Source organism: Malaya genurostris, chromosome 2, assembly GCF_030247185.1.
Source record: "Malaya genurostris strain Urasoe2022 chromosome 2, Malgen_1.1, whole genome shotgun sequence".
NCBI classification, from domain to species: domain Eukaryota; kingdom Metazoa; phylum Arthropoda; class Insecta; order Diptera; family Culicidae; genus Malaya; species Malaya genurostris.
Genome location: NC_080571.1, coordinates 228,446,534 through 228,460,293, shown reverse-complemented (window position 1 = coordinate 228,460,293; position 13,760 = coordinate 228,446,534). Strand labels below are relative to the sequence as shown.

The following is a 13,760-nucleotide window of genomic DNA, read 5'->3' as shown; positions in this document are numbered from 1 at the left end:
TTCTCGTACAATTTTTTTTTGGTTAGGTGAAGATTTTACTTTTTCGCTTCCGAAAATAAATCAATTTGATAAATAGGGTAACAGAAGTATTCTAGCTACTTAATATATTTTGGCCCACCTAACACACTTTATGGATTTAATCGATGTTAAGTAACCCATGTTGCATGAATTTGAAGCTAATCACATTAAATTATCTATTGCAGAAGGGTTTTTCGAAGATATTACAACATTTGGTGGATGTTTTTACAAAGTGGGCCAAAATAAAATCATATTTTTACAAAGTGGGCCAAAATACCTCTGTTACCCTAAGATTCTCAACGAAGTAGTCAGTAATGTTCACTGAAGTTCTGCATCATTGTCAATTGAGTCACCGAAATTTGGCCAATTTTTTACTGAATTAGCGAAATCGAATGACATTCCGAAATTAACAGATCATGTCAGTGAAATAAAACTGAATATTCCGCCATATTTTTGTTGAATTCACCGATGTTAATTTAAAATAAAACGAAAAATTCCGCATTCTATTTTCAAATTGTTTGTTAATACTGGGGCTCCTTGGTAACTAGATCGTAACAGCTCAAACAGTGTTTGAGAAGACTATTCTTTCATTATCAAGGGGTTAATTTCGTATCGTCGGCTGAACGTTCAGTAATTGAATTTATTACCAATCATTTGGTAATTTTTTTTTGCTGGATTGTCAAACAACGACCGTCAAACTAAATGGATCTAAATGTATTATACTCCGTAAATTGTAAATGTAAATTGAATGTATTATACTCTAAGTTCGCACAGCCGTTTTTTTCATAATTTTCAAATATATTTTTTCTTGCGGGTAATGTTTACTTATTATTGTTTTAGTAGTTAGTTTTTAAAGTGTTATGTTGCGGGCATATTTTAACTCAGCTGGCATCAAAGAATCAATCAGCTGTTCTTCGTTTATAAGCTGTCAAACTGCACAATAATACAACACATTCAAGACGTTGATGCATCAATGCACCACTACATCGCACACACTTATGTTTCTTTCGTTTCTTTTCGTGGATCTGTCAGTTTAATTCATGCTTTCATGAGTCAATTCGTTTTCATTTCGCTTCTACACTCGTTGATTACTATAGAAGCAATTCTGTTCGTGAAAACTGATGAAAGAATTGAATGCGCAATTATATTAGCTAAGTTACAAAATTTCTACGTAATCTATCGGAATTCGATCCAGTTATTCACAGAATAGTATATTGTTACGTAATTACATCGAGATAGGCGTGAAATTCCATGTGTGTTTCCGAAGATCCGCGGACCAAAACTCGTGAAAACTGAATCCACTCGACTGTAAATATAATAATCACCCTAGGACAGTCAAATTCTGCTAATAATACTCAAAGTATCTCGTTCCAACTGGATATCTGAATGCCAAACAATCAAATATAATGCTACGGGAGTTGATTGCCTGGGTGCTGAACAATTACCTTGGAAAATATGTGGAAAATCTCAATACTGCCCAGTTAACAATTGCGTTGCTGTCTGGTAAGCATACTATTCATAATGATGTTATTTGTAGAAGTAATTGGTAGAACGAAGTATTTACAAGAGCTTTGGAGTATTGCATTTAAAAAAATGCTTTCAAATCAATTATATACACATACTTGTGACTACTCCGTAGCAAGAATGACATCATTTCGCTACGGCGCACAAGGCGCAAACAGGTGAGGGACAAAGGTAACAAAAGAGAAAATGTTTACTTATCCGGTTTGGAAAGTAAAAATTGTACTTGAAGGCGGAATGAGGAAATATTTTATTTTATATACGAAATCAGATGAGAAAATGCTATGTTTTAAATTCAATTTTAATCACAAAAATATTACACATAATTGGACAAAAACCTCGATTCCTTCGGATCATTCTAATAAACCTAAGAAGCGTAAACAAAGTTTCAATCGTTGGTTCGATATATCGGTTTACAGTTCAATTTTAGAACAATGAACTAAGAAATAATGTGAAATAATTTTCTAGGTCAGGTTGAACTCGAGAATCTGCCGTTGCGCAAGGATGCATTACGCTATTCGGGACTTTCTCTCAAAATCATCAGTGGAACTATCGGTAAAGTAAAACTAACTGTTCCAGTGCGGCAGTTTCGAACAGCGTCCTGGTGTCTGAACATCGACAATGTGAACGTAGTGTGTGGTCCGATCGATTTGAATGAGTGGAATCAAGAAATCGAACAACAAACCGAGCTTGACTTCAAAATTGCCGCGCTAGACAGACTGGAAGCCAAATGGCGTGCTCAACGGGAAACGCCAGTTACGGAAGGCAGTTATTACGCTTCCTCCTATTCAGGATGGCTCAGTTATGGTACGTCGTTAATGACAAATATTGTCGAGAACTTACAACTGAAGGTCAACGGAATTCACATCCGTTATGAGGATGCCATAACAATTCCCAACCAAAGGTTTGCGTGTGGAATCACAATTGATGCTCTGTCTGCGCAAAGTTGCGATGCCAATTGGATCCCCGGACAGACATCGAACTGGGCTCAACAGCAAGCAACATTCAAGCTGGTAGAATTAACTAACTTTGCAATCTATTGGGATCCGTTGGCTCGAGAGGAGCAAGTGTACATTATAAATCCTATTAGCGCCAAGGCACAATTGAAACGTGATCGTAGTGACACACCACTACGAACACGCAGTCGGCCGCGTTTGATATGCGATTTGATATGGGATGAGATAAAAATTACGCTCAGTGATGTAAGTATACGGTATGATAGATGTTATTGTTATCAGTCATTCGAAAACAACGAAATTGTTTCAGATCCAGTACAACCAAATGATGCAATGTGTTCGTGGATTAGATGATATCGCCCGATATCGGCGTTTTAAGTTGAACAGACCGAATTGTACAGTTTTTGAAGATGCAAAGGCCTGGTGGCGGTACGCAGTTCGATGTCATGGTTTCGTAAGACGTACCGAATTTGATCCATTCGAGAAAGCCAAAGAAAACTTGCGCTATATCAAAATCTATGCTCGAGTTATTACGAATCCAAATGAAGTGTTGTCAAGTGAGAACAAATCTTTCAAAGATCGCATCGAGCGGCAGCGAAATTTCGAAGAGCTGCGTCTGCTGAGAGATATTTGCATGATGCAGATGCCATCACTTGATACAATCGCCCAAATGAATCAAGGAAAAAGCATGTTGGTCCACTTTTTCCCACAATGGTGGGGTTGGTACAGCAGTAGTGATGCAAATAGTGTGGAAGATTCAACTCCCCCGGAGGATCAAATCGCAGATGAGTTCGAAGATAACTGGGGTCAAAATCAGGATCTCAGTCCGGTTAGCAGCTTTGAAGATGAAATTTTAAATGCTCTAGCAGATTCGGTTGATACCAATTCTCTCTTGAAACGGGATGCTGTCTTCGGTAAATTTAACTTTGTGCTGAAACGCGGAACCATTGATTTTTGCAGCGCTCTCGAAATGACACCTATGTTGCAATTTCAGTTTCAAAATCTTAAGCTGGACTTAGAAACGAGACCACGAAGTGGTTCGCACTATCTAAGCCTTTCGCTAGGGTCTATTTTAATCAAAGATCGTATCACACCAAACTCACAGTTTCCGGACTTGGTGAAACCTCAAGCCAAAGAAGAGTTACCAATTAATCCAAAAATGGCTCCTGCTAGATCGAGAAGCCAATCGTTTCAGCTGCAATCATCTCAACCAATTTTCGAGATGCAATACGAAAGAAAGCCACTTGCGTACGACACAGACTATCGACTAATGGTGAAATCCCAGTCACTAGATATTGTTTACAATACCGATGCCGTCAAGTGGTTGTTAGATTTTCTCACCAAACCTCATCAGCAGTACGACACCCGGCGGAAGCTGGAAGACATGAAAAACAAAACAAAGATGGAGCTTATGCGGAACTGGAAGAATATTCTAGAAGGACATTTGAATACTAGGAAAACCTGGACATTAGAGTTCGACATATCCGCCCCTCAGATAATATTTGTAGATAACTTTTCCGACCGTCAAAACAGTACGATAGTTGTCGTAGACTTCGGTCGGTTACAGCTTACCAACGGTAATAGACCATTGTCGGATACAGTGCAGAGCAAAAAAACTAATAATACAGATGTTTCTCCCGAATCGAAAACTGAGAACGACGAAGATGACGCATTTATGACTCCTTGTTCTACTCCGCCGGGTTCAGAAGCCAGTACAACCAATTCTCCGACGCTTGAAACCGCCTTTTCTGAATTACCTGAACTTGGCACAGTAAACGCTGACGCTTTGGATGAACATACCCTCTACAAAAAATTGTATGATCGATATCAACTTCATTTGACTGACCTCCAGGTGCTGGTATGTCGTGGAAAGGAACGGTGGAACTTCGCAAGCACCAAGGGCACTTCCACACTACACGTTCTGGATCGTTTCAGTATATCGCTACAAGTAGAACGACGGGTAGTTTATACAAGCGATCCACAATACCCAAGTTTGACTATGTCCGGTATTCTACCGAAGCTAAATGCGCATATAAACGAGTACAAGTTGTCAACATTGTTTACTCTTGTAAATACGCTTTCTAAAGTGACACAAGTCCGAGGAGCTGATGCTCCCGAGGGCCATGATGAACTTCATCCCAACAGTAAAGATAGTTCAGTTCTTCCACCGAGTGATGAAAACAGTATCACTGAAAATAGTTCGGCCTGCCGGAAAGAATCTTCAAACGTAATAGTGTTTCAATTTACCATCGATCAGCTCTCGTTGGAAGTACAATCCAGGGGAAGAAGCATTGCAGAACTTCAGGTTTCAGGAGTAAAAGCCGGCTATAGCAAGCGACCGGAGGACATAACGTTAACGTTATCCGTACATGGCCTCTTGCTAGCCGATGCAATGCAGTCGTTCGGACCGGATTTCGAGCTCCTGATAGCCAGCCATCGGCATGTGGGGTCAGTTACAGTGAAACTGCAGTATATTGGAGAGGTAGTTTGATTGTAGCTTTCTTCTTCTTTTCTTTCTTTGTAGCATGGATAGTTTATCCGGAAGTCTACGTCAAAGTGAACCCTGCTCACCGTGTTCCCCGGGGTCCCCGGATCCAAATGTTGAAAGTGGCCGACCAACTAGTCCATTAACAATTTCGAAAGCACTGAATAATCTGCAAAGGGGTAAGTTTCGATACATGATGCACGTCTCGTAAGAACACTCAGAAATATAATATGGTAGCCATTTGTGGTTTTCAATCGAATACGCCATTAGATGATCTCCACAACCCGCATGGTTGAAAAAATCTAATGTCTAGGTTTGCATTTGAACGGTGTTTTTAAAATCTTGAGTAAACCTTGACGAACACTTGTCGTCAAACTTTTGTTTTATTGTAGTTTAATGATGATGGCGATTTCACTCAAAGTTTGATGTACTGCTTCAAATCAAAGCTCACTGCACAATTCACTTATTTGTGACATGACACATTGTGGAATTACTGTAATAATAATTTCTTATAATATTTAAAAAGGAATGCTGGTATTTGACTGTGTGACATTAAAATTAAATTCGGCTGATATTCGATTCAACGATCGCTGCATGTCTTGTAACACCAACAGTACCTTTAGATACCTAAAGTACCTTTATCGAAAGAATTATATTCCGAGCTCATCATTCTATTTTGAGACTACCAGTGAAACAGCCTTTTTAAATCTATCTGAAAATCAGACATTTTCATACATACCTACTTTAAATATGCATCGGCCATTCCTGAAAGGCAGCATACCTAATACCAGAAATACGGTAAGAATTCTCCTGTTCTTCTTGTCCCAGTCGGATTAGATTCTAGAAACATTTTCACAGAACTGTCGTCCGACATCCTTATGGCATGCCCAGTCCATCGTAGACGTCTGATTTGGATCTTCTGGGTGGTTCTCCTAGCAACTGTTGCAATACGTGATTCATTCGCCGTCTTCACGTTCCGTCTTCCTTCTACACCCCGCCGTAGATGGTCCTTAATACCTATCTTCCGAAAAAAACTAAGGGTCGTTGGCCCTTTTCCAGATTTCGTGGCCATAGAGAACAACCGGTCTAATGAGCGTTTTGTAGATGGTCAATATTGTGCGGTGGCGTAGTTTTCTCGATCGAAGGGTTTCTGAGTCCAAAGTACGCACAATTTCCGTCAAAATACACCTCTGAATTTCTCTGCTGGTATCATCGGCGGCCACCAGTGAGCCCAAAAACACGAACTCGATAACCACCACGATATCGTCACCGTCTATCAATATTCGTGCTGGGAGGCGTTGTGTTTCTTCTCTAGAGCCTCTTCTTCTCATGTATTTTGTTTTCGACGCATTTATGGCCAGTCCGATACGCCTAGCTTCAGCTTTCAGTCCGATGTAGGTTTCCGTCATCTTCTCAATGTTACGTGTCACAATATCAATATCGTCAGCGAAGCCAAAAAGTTGTACGGACTTTCGAAAGATCGTGCCACTCGTGTCGATTCTCGCTCTTCGAATCACACCTTCCAGGGCAATATTGAACAAGATACAAGAAAGTCCATCACCTTGACGTAGCCCTCTCCGAGATTCGAAGGGACTCGAGAGCGTCCCAGATACTCGGACGTAGCAGATCACTCTATCCATAGTTGCTTTGACCAATCGCGTCAATTTATCCGGGAAACCGTATTCGTGCATTATCTTCCATAGCTGTTCTCGATTGTGTCGTATGCCGCTTTGAAGTCAATGAATAGGTGATGCGTGGGTACGTTGTATTCACGACACTTCTGAAGTACTTGTCTTATCGCGAATATGTGATCCGTAGTGGCGCGGGCTCCAGTAAATCTCGCTTGGTACGGCCCTACGAATTCCTTAGCTATTGGTGATAGACGACGGCAAAGGATTTGGGAAAGTACCTTGTAGGCAGCGTTCAGCAATGTGATTGCGCGGTAATTGCAACAGTGTAGCTTATCGCCCTTTTTGTAGACGGGACATACCACTCCATCCATCCATTCCTGCGGTAGAATCTCCTCTTCCCAAATCTTAGAAATCATCCAGTGCAGCGCTTTAGCCAGTGCCTCTCCTCCATGTTTGAGCAGCTGGCCTGGCAACTGGTCATTGCCCGCGGATTTATTGTTCCTCAGCTTGCCGATCTCCTCACTTATCTCCGTCAGATCAGGTGCTGGGAATCTGTCGTCGGCTAAGCGTGCACCCAGATTGATTCCTGTGTCGTTCTCTGTATCTTGTGCTTCGCCATTCAGATGCTCGTCATAGTACTGCTTCCACCTGTCGATCACCTCACGTTCGTTCGTGAGAAGGTTACCACTGGTATATCTGCACATTTCGGCCTGTGGTGTGTAGCCTCTACGTGAGCGGCTCACCTTCTCATAGAACCTCCGTGTGTCATTTGCGCGGTACAGCTGTTCCATCGCTTCGCGATCTTGGTCTTCCTGGTGGCGCTTTTTCTTCCGGAAAACCGTGTTCTGTCTGTTCCGCGCCTGTCTGTATCATTCCTCGTTCACTCTAGAGCGGTGTTGTAGCGTCATGGCCCTTGCTGCATTCTTCTCTTCGACCAACTGCTGACATTCGCCGTTAAATCAGTCATTTCCTCGATTCGATAACCTCGTTCCTAGAACGGTTGCAGCAGTGCTACTCACGACGGACCTTATGTTCCTCCAGCCGTCTTCAAGAGTCGCCGCGTCAAGCTGCTCTTCCGTTGGTAGCACTAGCTCCAGTAGTTGCGCGTATTCCTCTGCAGTACGAATGCTACGTAGCTGCTCGAGATTGAGTCCCGGCGTTCCTGTGCACCGTCGATAGTTTTGAGCGCATACAAACCACGACAAGGTAGTGGTCAGAATCAATATTGACACTGCGGTAAGTGCGGACATTGATGACGTCGGAGAAGAATCGCCCGTCGATGAGAACGTGGTCGATTTGATTTTCCGTATGTTGAGCAGGTGATCTCCAGGTGGCTTTGTGGATATCTTTGCGGGGGAAGAAGGTGCTTCGAACTACCGTTCCTCGGGAGGCTGCAAAGTTTACGCATCGTTGACCGTTGTCGTTTGTTACCGCGTGCAGGCTCTCCAGCCCGATCACGGGCCTGTACATTGCCTCCCTGAGGCCTGAGCATTCATGTCGCCGATGACGAGTTTTACATCCCGCCGTGGACAGCTGTCGTAGATTCGTTCCAGCTGCGCGTAGAATGCTTCCTTCTCGTCATCGGGTCTCGTCTCATGTGGGCAGTGCACGTTGATGATGCTGTAATTGAAGAAACGGTCCTTGATCTTCAATACGCATATTCTATCACTGATTGGCTGCCACCCAATCACGCGCTGGCGCATCTTGCCCAACACTACAAATCCCGCTCCTAACATGGAGAACAGACGCTGTTTCGAGCCGCCCCATCATGGGGAACAGACGCCCGGGTAGGCTCGCTTCTCTGTAAAGAGAAGACAAGCCCCCCCCCCCCTTCGCTGTCAGCATGCGACCAAGGTCCCACCGGGGTTGGTTACCCGATCTTTCCTATTGTTACTCGTACCCGGCATCGCGGGGAAGTAGGGATAGGAGTTACTGAACAAGAGACTAAGAACCACATTGGGGCCTGAATTGTGCATTGTCCAGTCGTTTACCAACCAAAGACATTGTCAATTTTTTGAAAATTTATTCTTGGTTATTCTTTATAAGTAGAATAAACTTTTCTTTCTAAAGTATATGGTGTTATGTTCTTCAGTTATTCATTTTCTTCATAATGAGTTGTTCATTTTCTTTTCTATTATGACATATATTTTGTATTGTTTTTAATTATTATGTTTTTCCTCATTTCTGTTCCGGTTTTGTTTTATTGTAAAATATATGGATTTTGCAACATTTCTCTGGTTCGACAACGACTTTAGAAGTAACTTCTCCCACATGGAATGCTGCCCAACTTGCGGATCTAGACGCACTCATCACCGTGGAGTTCATATTTGTCAACAGTGAGAAAGTCGGTGATAATCTGCAGGTGGCGAACATACAGTTCAATAACTTAGACATCATAGGTAGGAATTGAGTACACACTTGATGAACATTGACTTACTAAGAGCTTGATATTCTTTTCTAGCCAATCAAGAGACGATAGTGGAATTGCTTGGGTTCATCAAGCGGGTCGTGCCCAAAGCTCCTCCGAAGCCACCCGATCAAAACGGGCCCATACCAAAGCCGGAAGACAATCTGGAAGTATCTAATGGATCGATTGCTCCAGCACCCGTTGACAGTGCAGACTCCGGCAAGCCTGGTCGAACAGAGATTACATTTGATTTCCATCGTCTGAATGTTCTTATTCTCAGAGCATTAATGAGAGATAATTACTTGGTAGGGCGAAAAGTTGGAACATTCACGATGTCCGAAGCTAGGATTCACGCATCGCTCGGATCAAACATGACTGTAGAAGGATCTCTCGGCGGTCTGCAGGTATTGGATCTTACTCCAGAAGGCATTAACCATCAGAGGATACTATCGGTTGGTAAAGATCCTCTGACTGATCCTCCCGATATGCGTCGAGTACCGGATTTGATGACTTCGTTGGCCCAGGAGGTTTATGGAATGCAGCAAAAAGATACAATGGATGGATTGCGGGAAGAGCGGCAGGCATTATCATTCTGCGTATCGAAAGATGTGAATGCAGTCGTTGATGTACGCGTCAAAATGGCTTCTGTGTGGTTTATACATTGCGCCCGCTTCATTCAGGAGCTAAGTTGGTGCGCATCCGAATTCAAACACTACCTGAAAAATTTGGCCCGATCTATAAGAGATAAGGCAACTGATATGGCACTTGGTCTCGTGCAATCCCGCAGTGATCTTTCAAGCAGCAGACCTGAAAGCATTTATAATTCACCGCGAAAAATTCGACGACACCATACAGTTTCTTTCTCAAAAACTCAAGAGGTTTTGCTAAATGCTGAATACACATTAAAAGTTAACATTACCCTGGAGACCCCGGTACTGATACTGCCGAGATCGAGCAGCAGCACACAGGTTTTGGTTGCTCATCTGGGGAAAATTTCCGTAAGCAATGTTCACCAGTTGGAAGACAGTCCTGCTAATTCTAGTCAAAATGATATAACTACTACTATAATTGACGAAGAAAACGTGTTTGATGAAAACAGCACCTACAATCTAAGTGACATGGATAATGTACTGGAGGGTTCGGTTGAAAGAAAGAATTTCAAAGAAATTCGCTTTGCCAAAGACGATTCGACCGAATTTATTGATCAGTCGATGCAAAATTTCGACCTTTACAAAATTGATATTAAAAATATCAATCTTTACTCGTTGGATACAACTAACAGAAAAGGGTTTCGATTTTCGGCATTACCTCGAGCGGAAGAATTTTACTCTTGTAAAGAAAATGCCGTCCCTATCATTCATGACACGATATTCTCGTTGGAAATTTCTCGAGACAACACTGATATCGACAGTGACGGGTTTAAAATTTTCGGCTGTGTTGTAAAACCACTGAGGCTATCGTTGAAGCGACAACAGTATGAACAACTACTAGAAACCCTGGACAATATGTTTAAAATTCCCAGAGATTTAGTACGACCACCGTCGGATTCCACCGCCCACGAAAGGCATCCTGATATAGTTGAAGAATCAACCTTCAATGCATACCCAATCACTGACAAGGTCCGGCGTGGTTTGATGTACCAAAACAGTTTCGAAGAACGGCCATCTTCTCTAAACTTGAAAGTGAATTTTGAATTGCCAGCATTCATTGTTCAACTGAACGATTCCAGTAATGTGCCTCAGATTCAGATATCTCTGAGAGATTTTTCCGTGGCCTTTGAGAAACGCAATTTCTACGAGACTCACGTGAAAATCTCACTTCGCTCGATCATGATGGAAGACTTACTACAGCCGGATACGGCCAAAAATCGATACATGGTCATATCGTCTTCGCAAAGCGAGCAGTACTGTCGCCCCGCTTCCTCCTTTGCCTCGCATTCTTGTCCAAACTTGGTCGGCTTATTAGAAGACATGGGGGAACTACCGAATTCTCTCCCAAACAATCTCGACGATAAAGCTGGTTTTTACTTTTTGACTGCGAATAAATCGTTATGCCCGGATACACCTCCACCTTCTCCCTCGGTGCAACGGCAGAACAGAGCAGCGACAAACAGTGATGAACAAGCAAATCTTGTTATCTACACCTCACTAATGATCGACCCTGCGTGTCCAACATTTGCTTCTCAGTTCAATTCACTTCAACAGTCTAGTTCAATCGATTTCAATAGTCTAGACTTGATCGTATCAGTAGAAAGTTGGTTCGTGCTGCTCAACTTCTTCGGACTGCTAAACGACGGCGATTCATCGGGCAGTATGCAAAAACCTTCGTCCGAGCAAACAACACGCGAAGACACACTGTCCACGGGTCATTCCAAATTGCATATTTCGGTACACTCGCTGTCCCTAGTTTTAGCTAAACCGGACTATGAAATAGCGAAAGCGAATGTTTCCAACGCACAATTTACAGTGTCCAAAAGGAATGAAGCCAAACAAGTGGAAGGTAAACTGGGCTCGATAACGCTCAGTGATTTGACGTCGCATGGATTCATCTACCGGGAAAAGTTTACGACTACAGGCAACGAGGCACTAAATTTTGTCTACATCCGAGACGAAGCGAAGTCATACGCAAGAAATTTGCAGAAGGATGCTTTATTGAAAATTCAAATGTCTTCGGTGCGATTTGTGCATACGAAGCGGTTTATTGCTGAGATACAACTGTTCTTCAAAGAATTTTCTCAATTACAAACGGTAAGTAAAATTTTATTTTTGAAGTTTCATTGAGCAATTTAATGCGTCATTCGTTAAATTTACAGCCTGTGATGCGTAAGATCAAACCAACAGACTTGAAAGTGCATTTAAATCAGCGACCAACACAGCTAGGGTTAGAAATCAATGCAGGAGCCCCAATCCTAATTTTTCCCATGGCTTTTAACAGTGATCAAGTGATTGTGGCGGATTTGGGAGAGTTCACACTGAAAAATGAATTTCGCATGAGTGATGATCCCGATGTTATCAGTGTATCCAGTAACAGTAGCGCCAAAGAAGTACTGGACGTGATGCATGTCAATTTGTTCCACACTAACATATTTGCTGCTCGCCGGATAGTTAAACCCGAGATACAAATGGAAACAATGCAATTCAACGATGCGACAGTAGATATGAAGAACTACTGGTTAGTGAAGCAAGGTCCTAGTTTCTTGAAGGAGACATGTCACCTGAAACTACAAGTCGAACGGAACATGGACTCGTGGAATAGTCATTTCGGTAAGTAGAAAAGCTAGACTAACGATGGTGTTAATGGGCTTCGCGATGCAAAGGATCATCGATACAAAACACTCTGAAGTAAAATTTTGATTCTCAACAAAATTCTCAACTATCCAGTTTCATTTTGAGAAGAAATTAGAATTGTCAACTATTGATTACTTGCCTTAAAATTCAGAGAAATTTTATCATAGACAATCCAGAGTATCCATTCCGTTGCTTCCTATCAATAGCTACTACACTGAAGTCTTTTTTTATGCAAGTTTACGTACCGCATAACTCTGAAAATTCGCATAAAAAAACCGCATAACTCTGAAAATTCGCATAAAAAACCGCATAACTCTGAAACTTCGTATAAAAAAAGTCGCATAAATAAAAACCGCATAAAAAAGACCATAGTGTATTGGACCATTGACCAAGTTCGAAGATTAAATGGCTTTCACTTACGGTTCTGGAAATACAATGATAAAAGTGACGAAAACGACTCATTTTTACCCCTTTTTACTGATCGCTTAAATTTTTCGAAGATGGCCGAGCCAATTTTAATAAGCCTAGGCATGTTTGAAAGCTACCTTTGAATTGTGGATCAAGCTTGAAGAACAAATGGCTGTCACTTCCGGCTCCGCAGATATAATGGTGTAAGTGACGTAAACGACAAAACGTACATTTTTTCTCCATTCAATTTTCCCAGACTAAACCGATTTCCATAAGCTTGAACTTGTTTTAAAACTACTATTTGACTTACCTTACCTTACCTAACAGCTATAGGCCTAGGGTGTCCTTTGCTATATCAAGAATACGTCTCCACATAACTCGATCCATGGCTGCTCGTCGCCAGCCACTCAAGGCACGGATGCTTCTGAGATCACCCATTTGGATGGTCAATTTCGTGCGGTTGCGTACTTTTCTCGATCGGAGGGTTTTTCTCTGCTGGTGTCATTATCGGCGGTCACCAGTGAGCCCAAATACACGAACTCGTCAACCACCTCGATATCGTCACCGTCTATCAATATTCGTGGTGGGAGGCGTAGTGTTTCTTCTCTAGAGCCTCTTCATCTCATGTATTTTGCTTTCGACGCATTTATGGCCAGTCCGATACGCCTAGCTTCAGCTTTCAGTCCGATGTAGGTTTCCGTCATCTTCTCAAGGTTACGTGTTACAATATCAATATCGTCAGCGAAGCCAAAAAGTTGTACGGACTCTACGAGATTCGAAAGGACTCGAGAGCGTCCCAGATACTCGGACGTAGCACATCACTCTATCCATCGTTGCTTTGACCAATCGCGTCAGTTTATCCGGGAAACCGTATTCGTGCATGATCTGCCATAGCTGTTCTCGATCGATTGTGTCGTATGCCGCTTTGAAGTCAATGAATAGGTGATGCGTGGGTACGTTGTATTCACGACACTTCTGGAGTACTTGTCTTATCGCGAATATGTGATCCGTAGTGGCGCGGGCTCCAGTAATTCCCGCTTGGTACGG

At 42.4% G+C, this 13,760-nt stretch overlaps 1 protein-coding gene across 2 annotated transcripts in view; it reads left to right on the top strand.

Annotated features, from left to right (window-relative positions):
- Window positions 1-1,055: 1,055 nt before the first annotated feature.
- Window positions 1,056-13,760, top strand: part of LOC131427918 (intermembrane lipid transfer protein Vps13D) — a 29,776-nt gene continuing 17,071 nt past the window's right edge. The window contains exons 1-7 of one of the 2 annotated variants that reach the window (XM_058591502.1): window positions 1,056-1,521; window positions 2,008-2,741; window positions 2,806-4,943; window positions 5,020-5,159; window positions 8,912-9,010; window positions 9,073-11,765; window positions 11,831-12,281. In XM_058591502.1, the coding sequence (XP_058447485.1) occupies window positions 1,425-1,521; window positions 2,008-2,741; window positions 2,806-4,943; window positions 5,020-5,159; window positions 8,912-9,010; window positions 9,073-11,765; window positions 11,831-12,281 (6,352 nt within the window). In that variant the 5' untranslated portion in view covers window positions 1,056-1,424. Of the gene's footprint in view, window positions 1,522-2,007; window positions 2,742-2,805; window positions 4,944-5,019; window positions 5,160-8,866; window positions 9,011-9,072; window positions 11,766-11,830; window positions 12,282-13,760 lie in introns of both variants that reach the window. The other variant, XM_058591501.1, reaches the window with a different exon arrangement.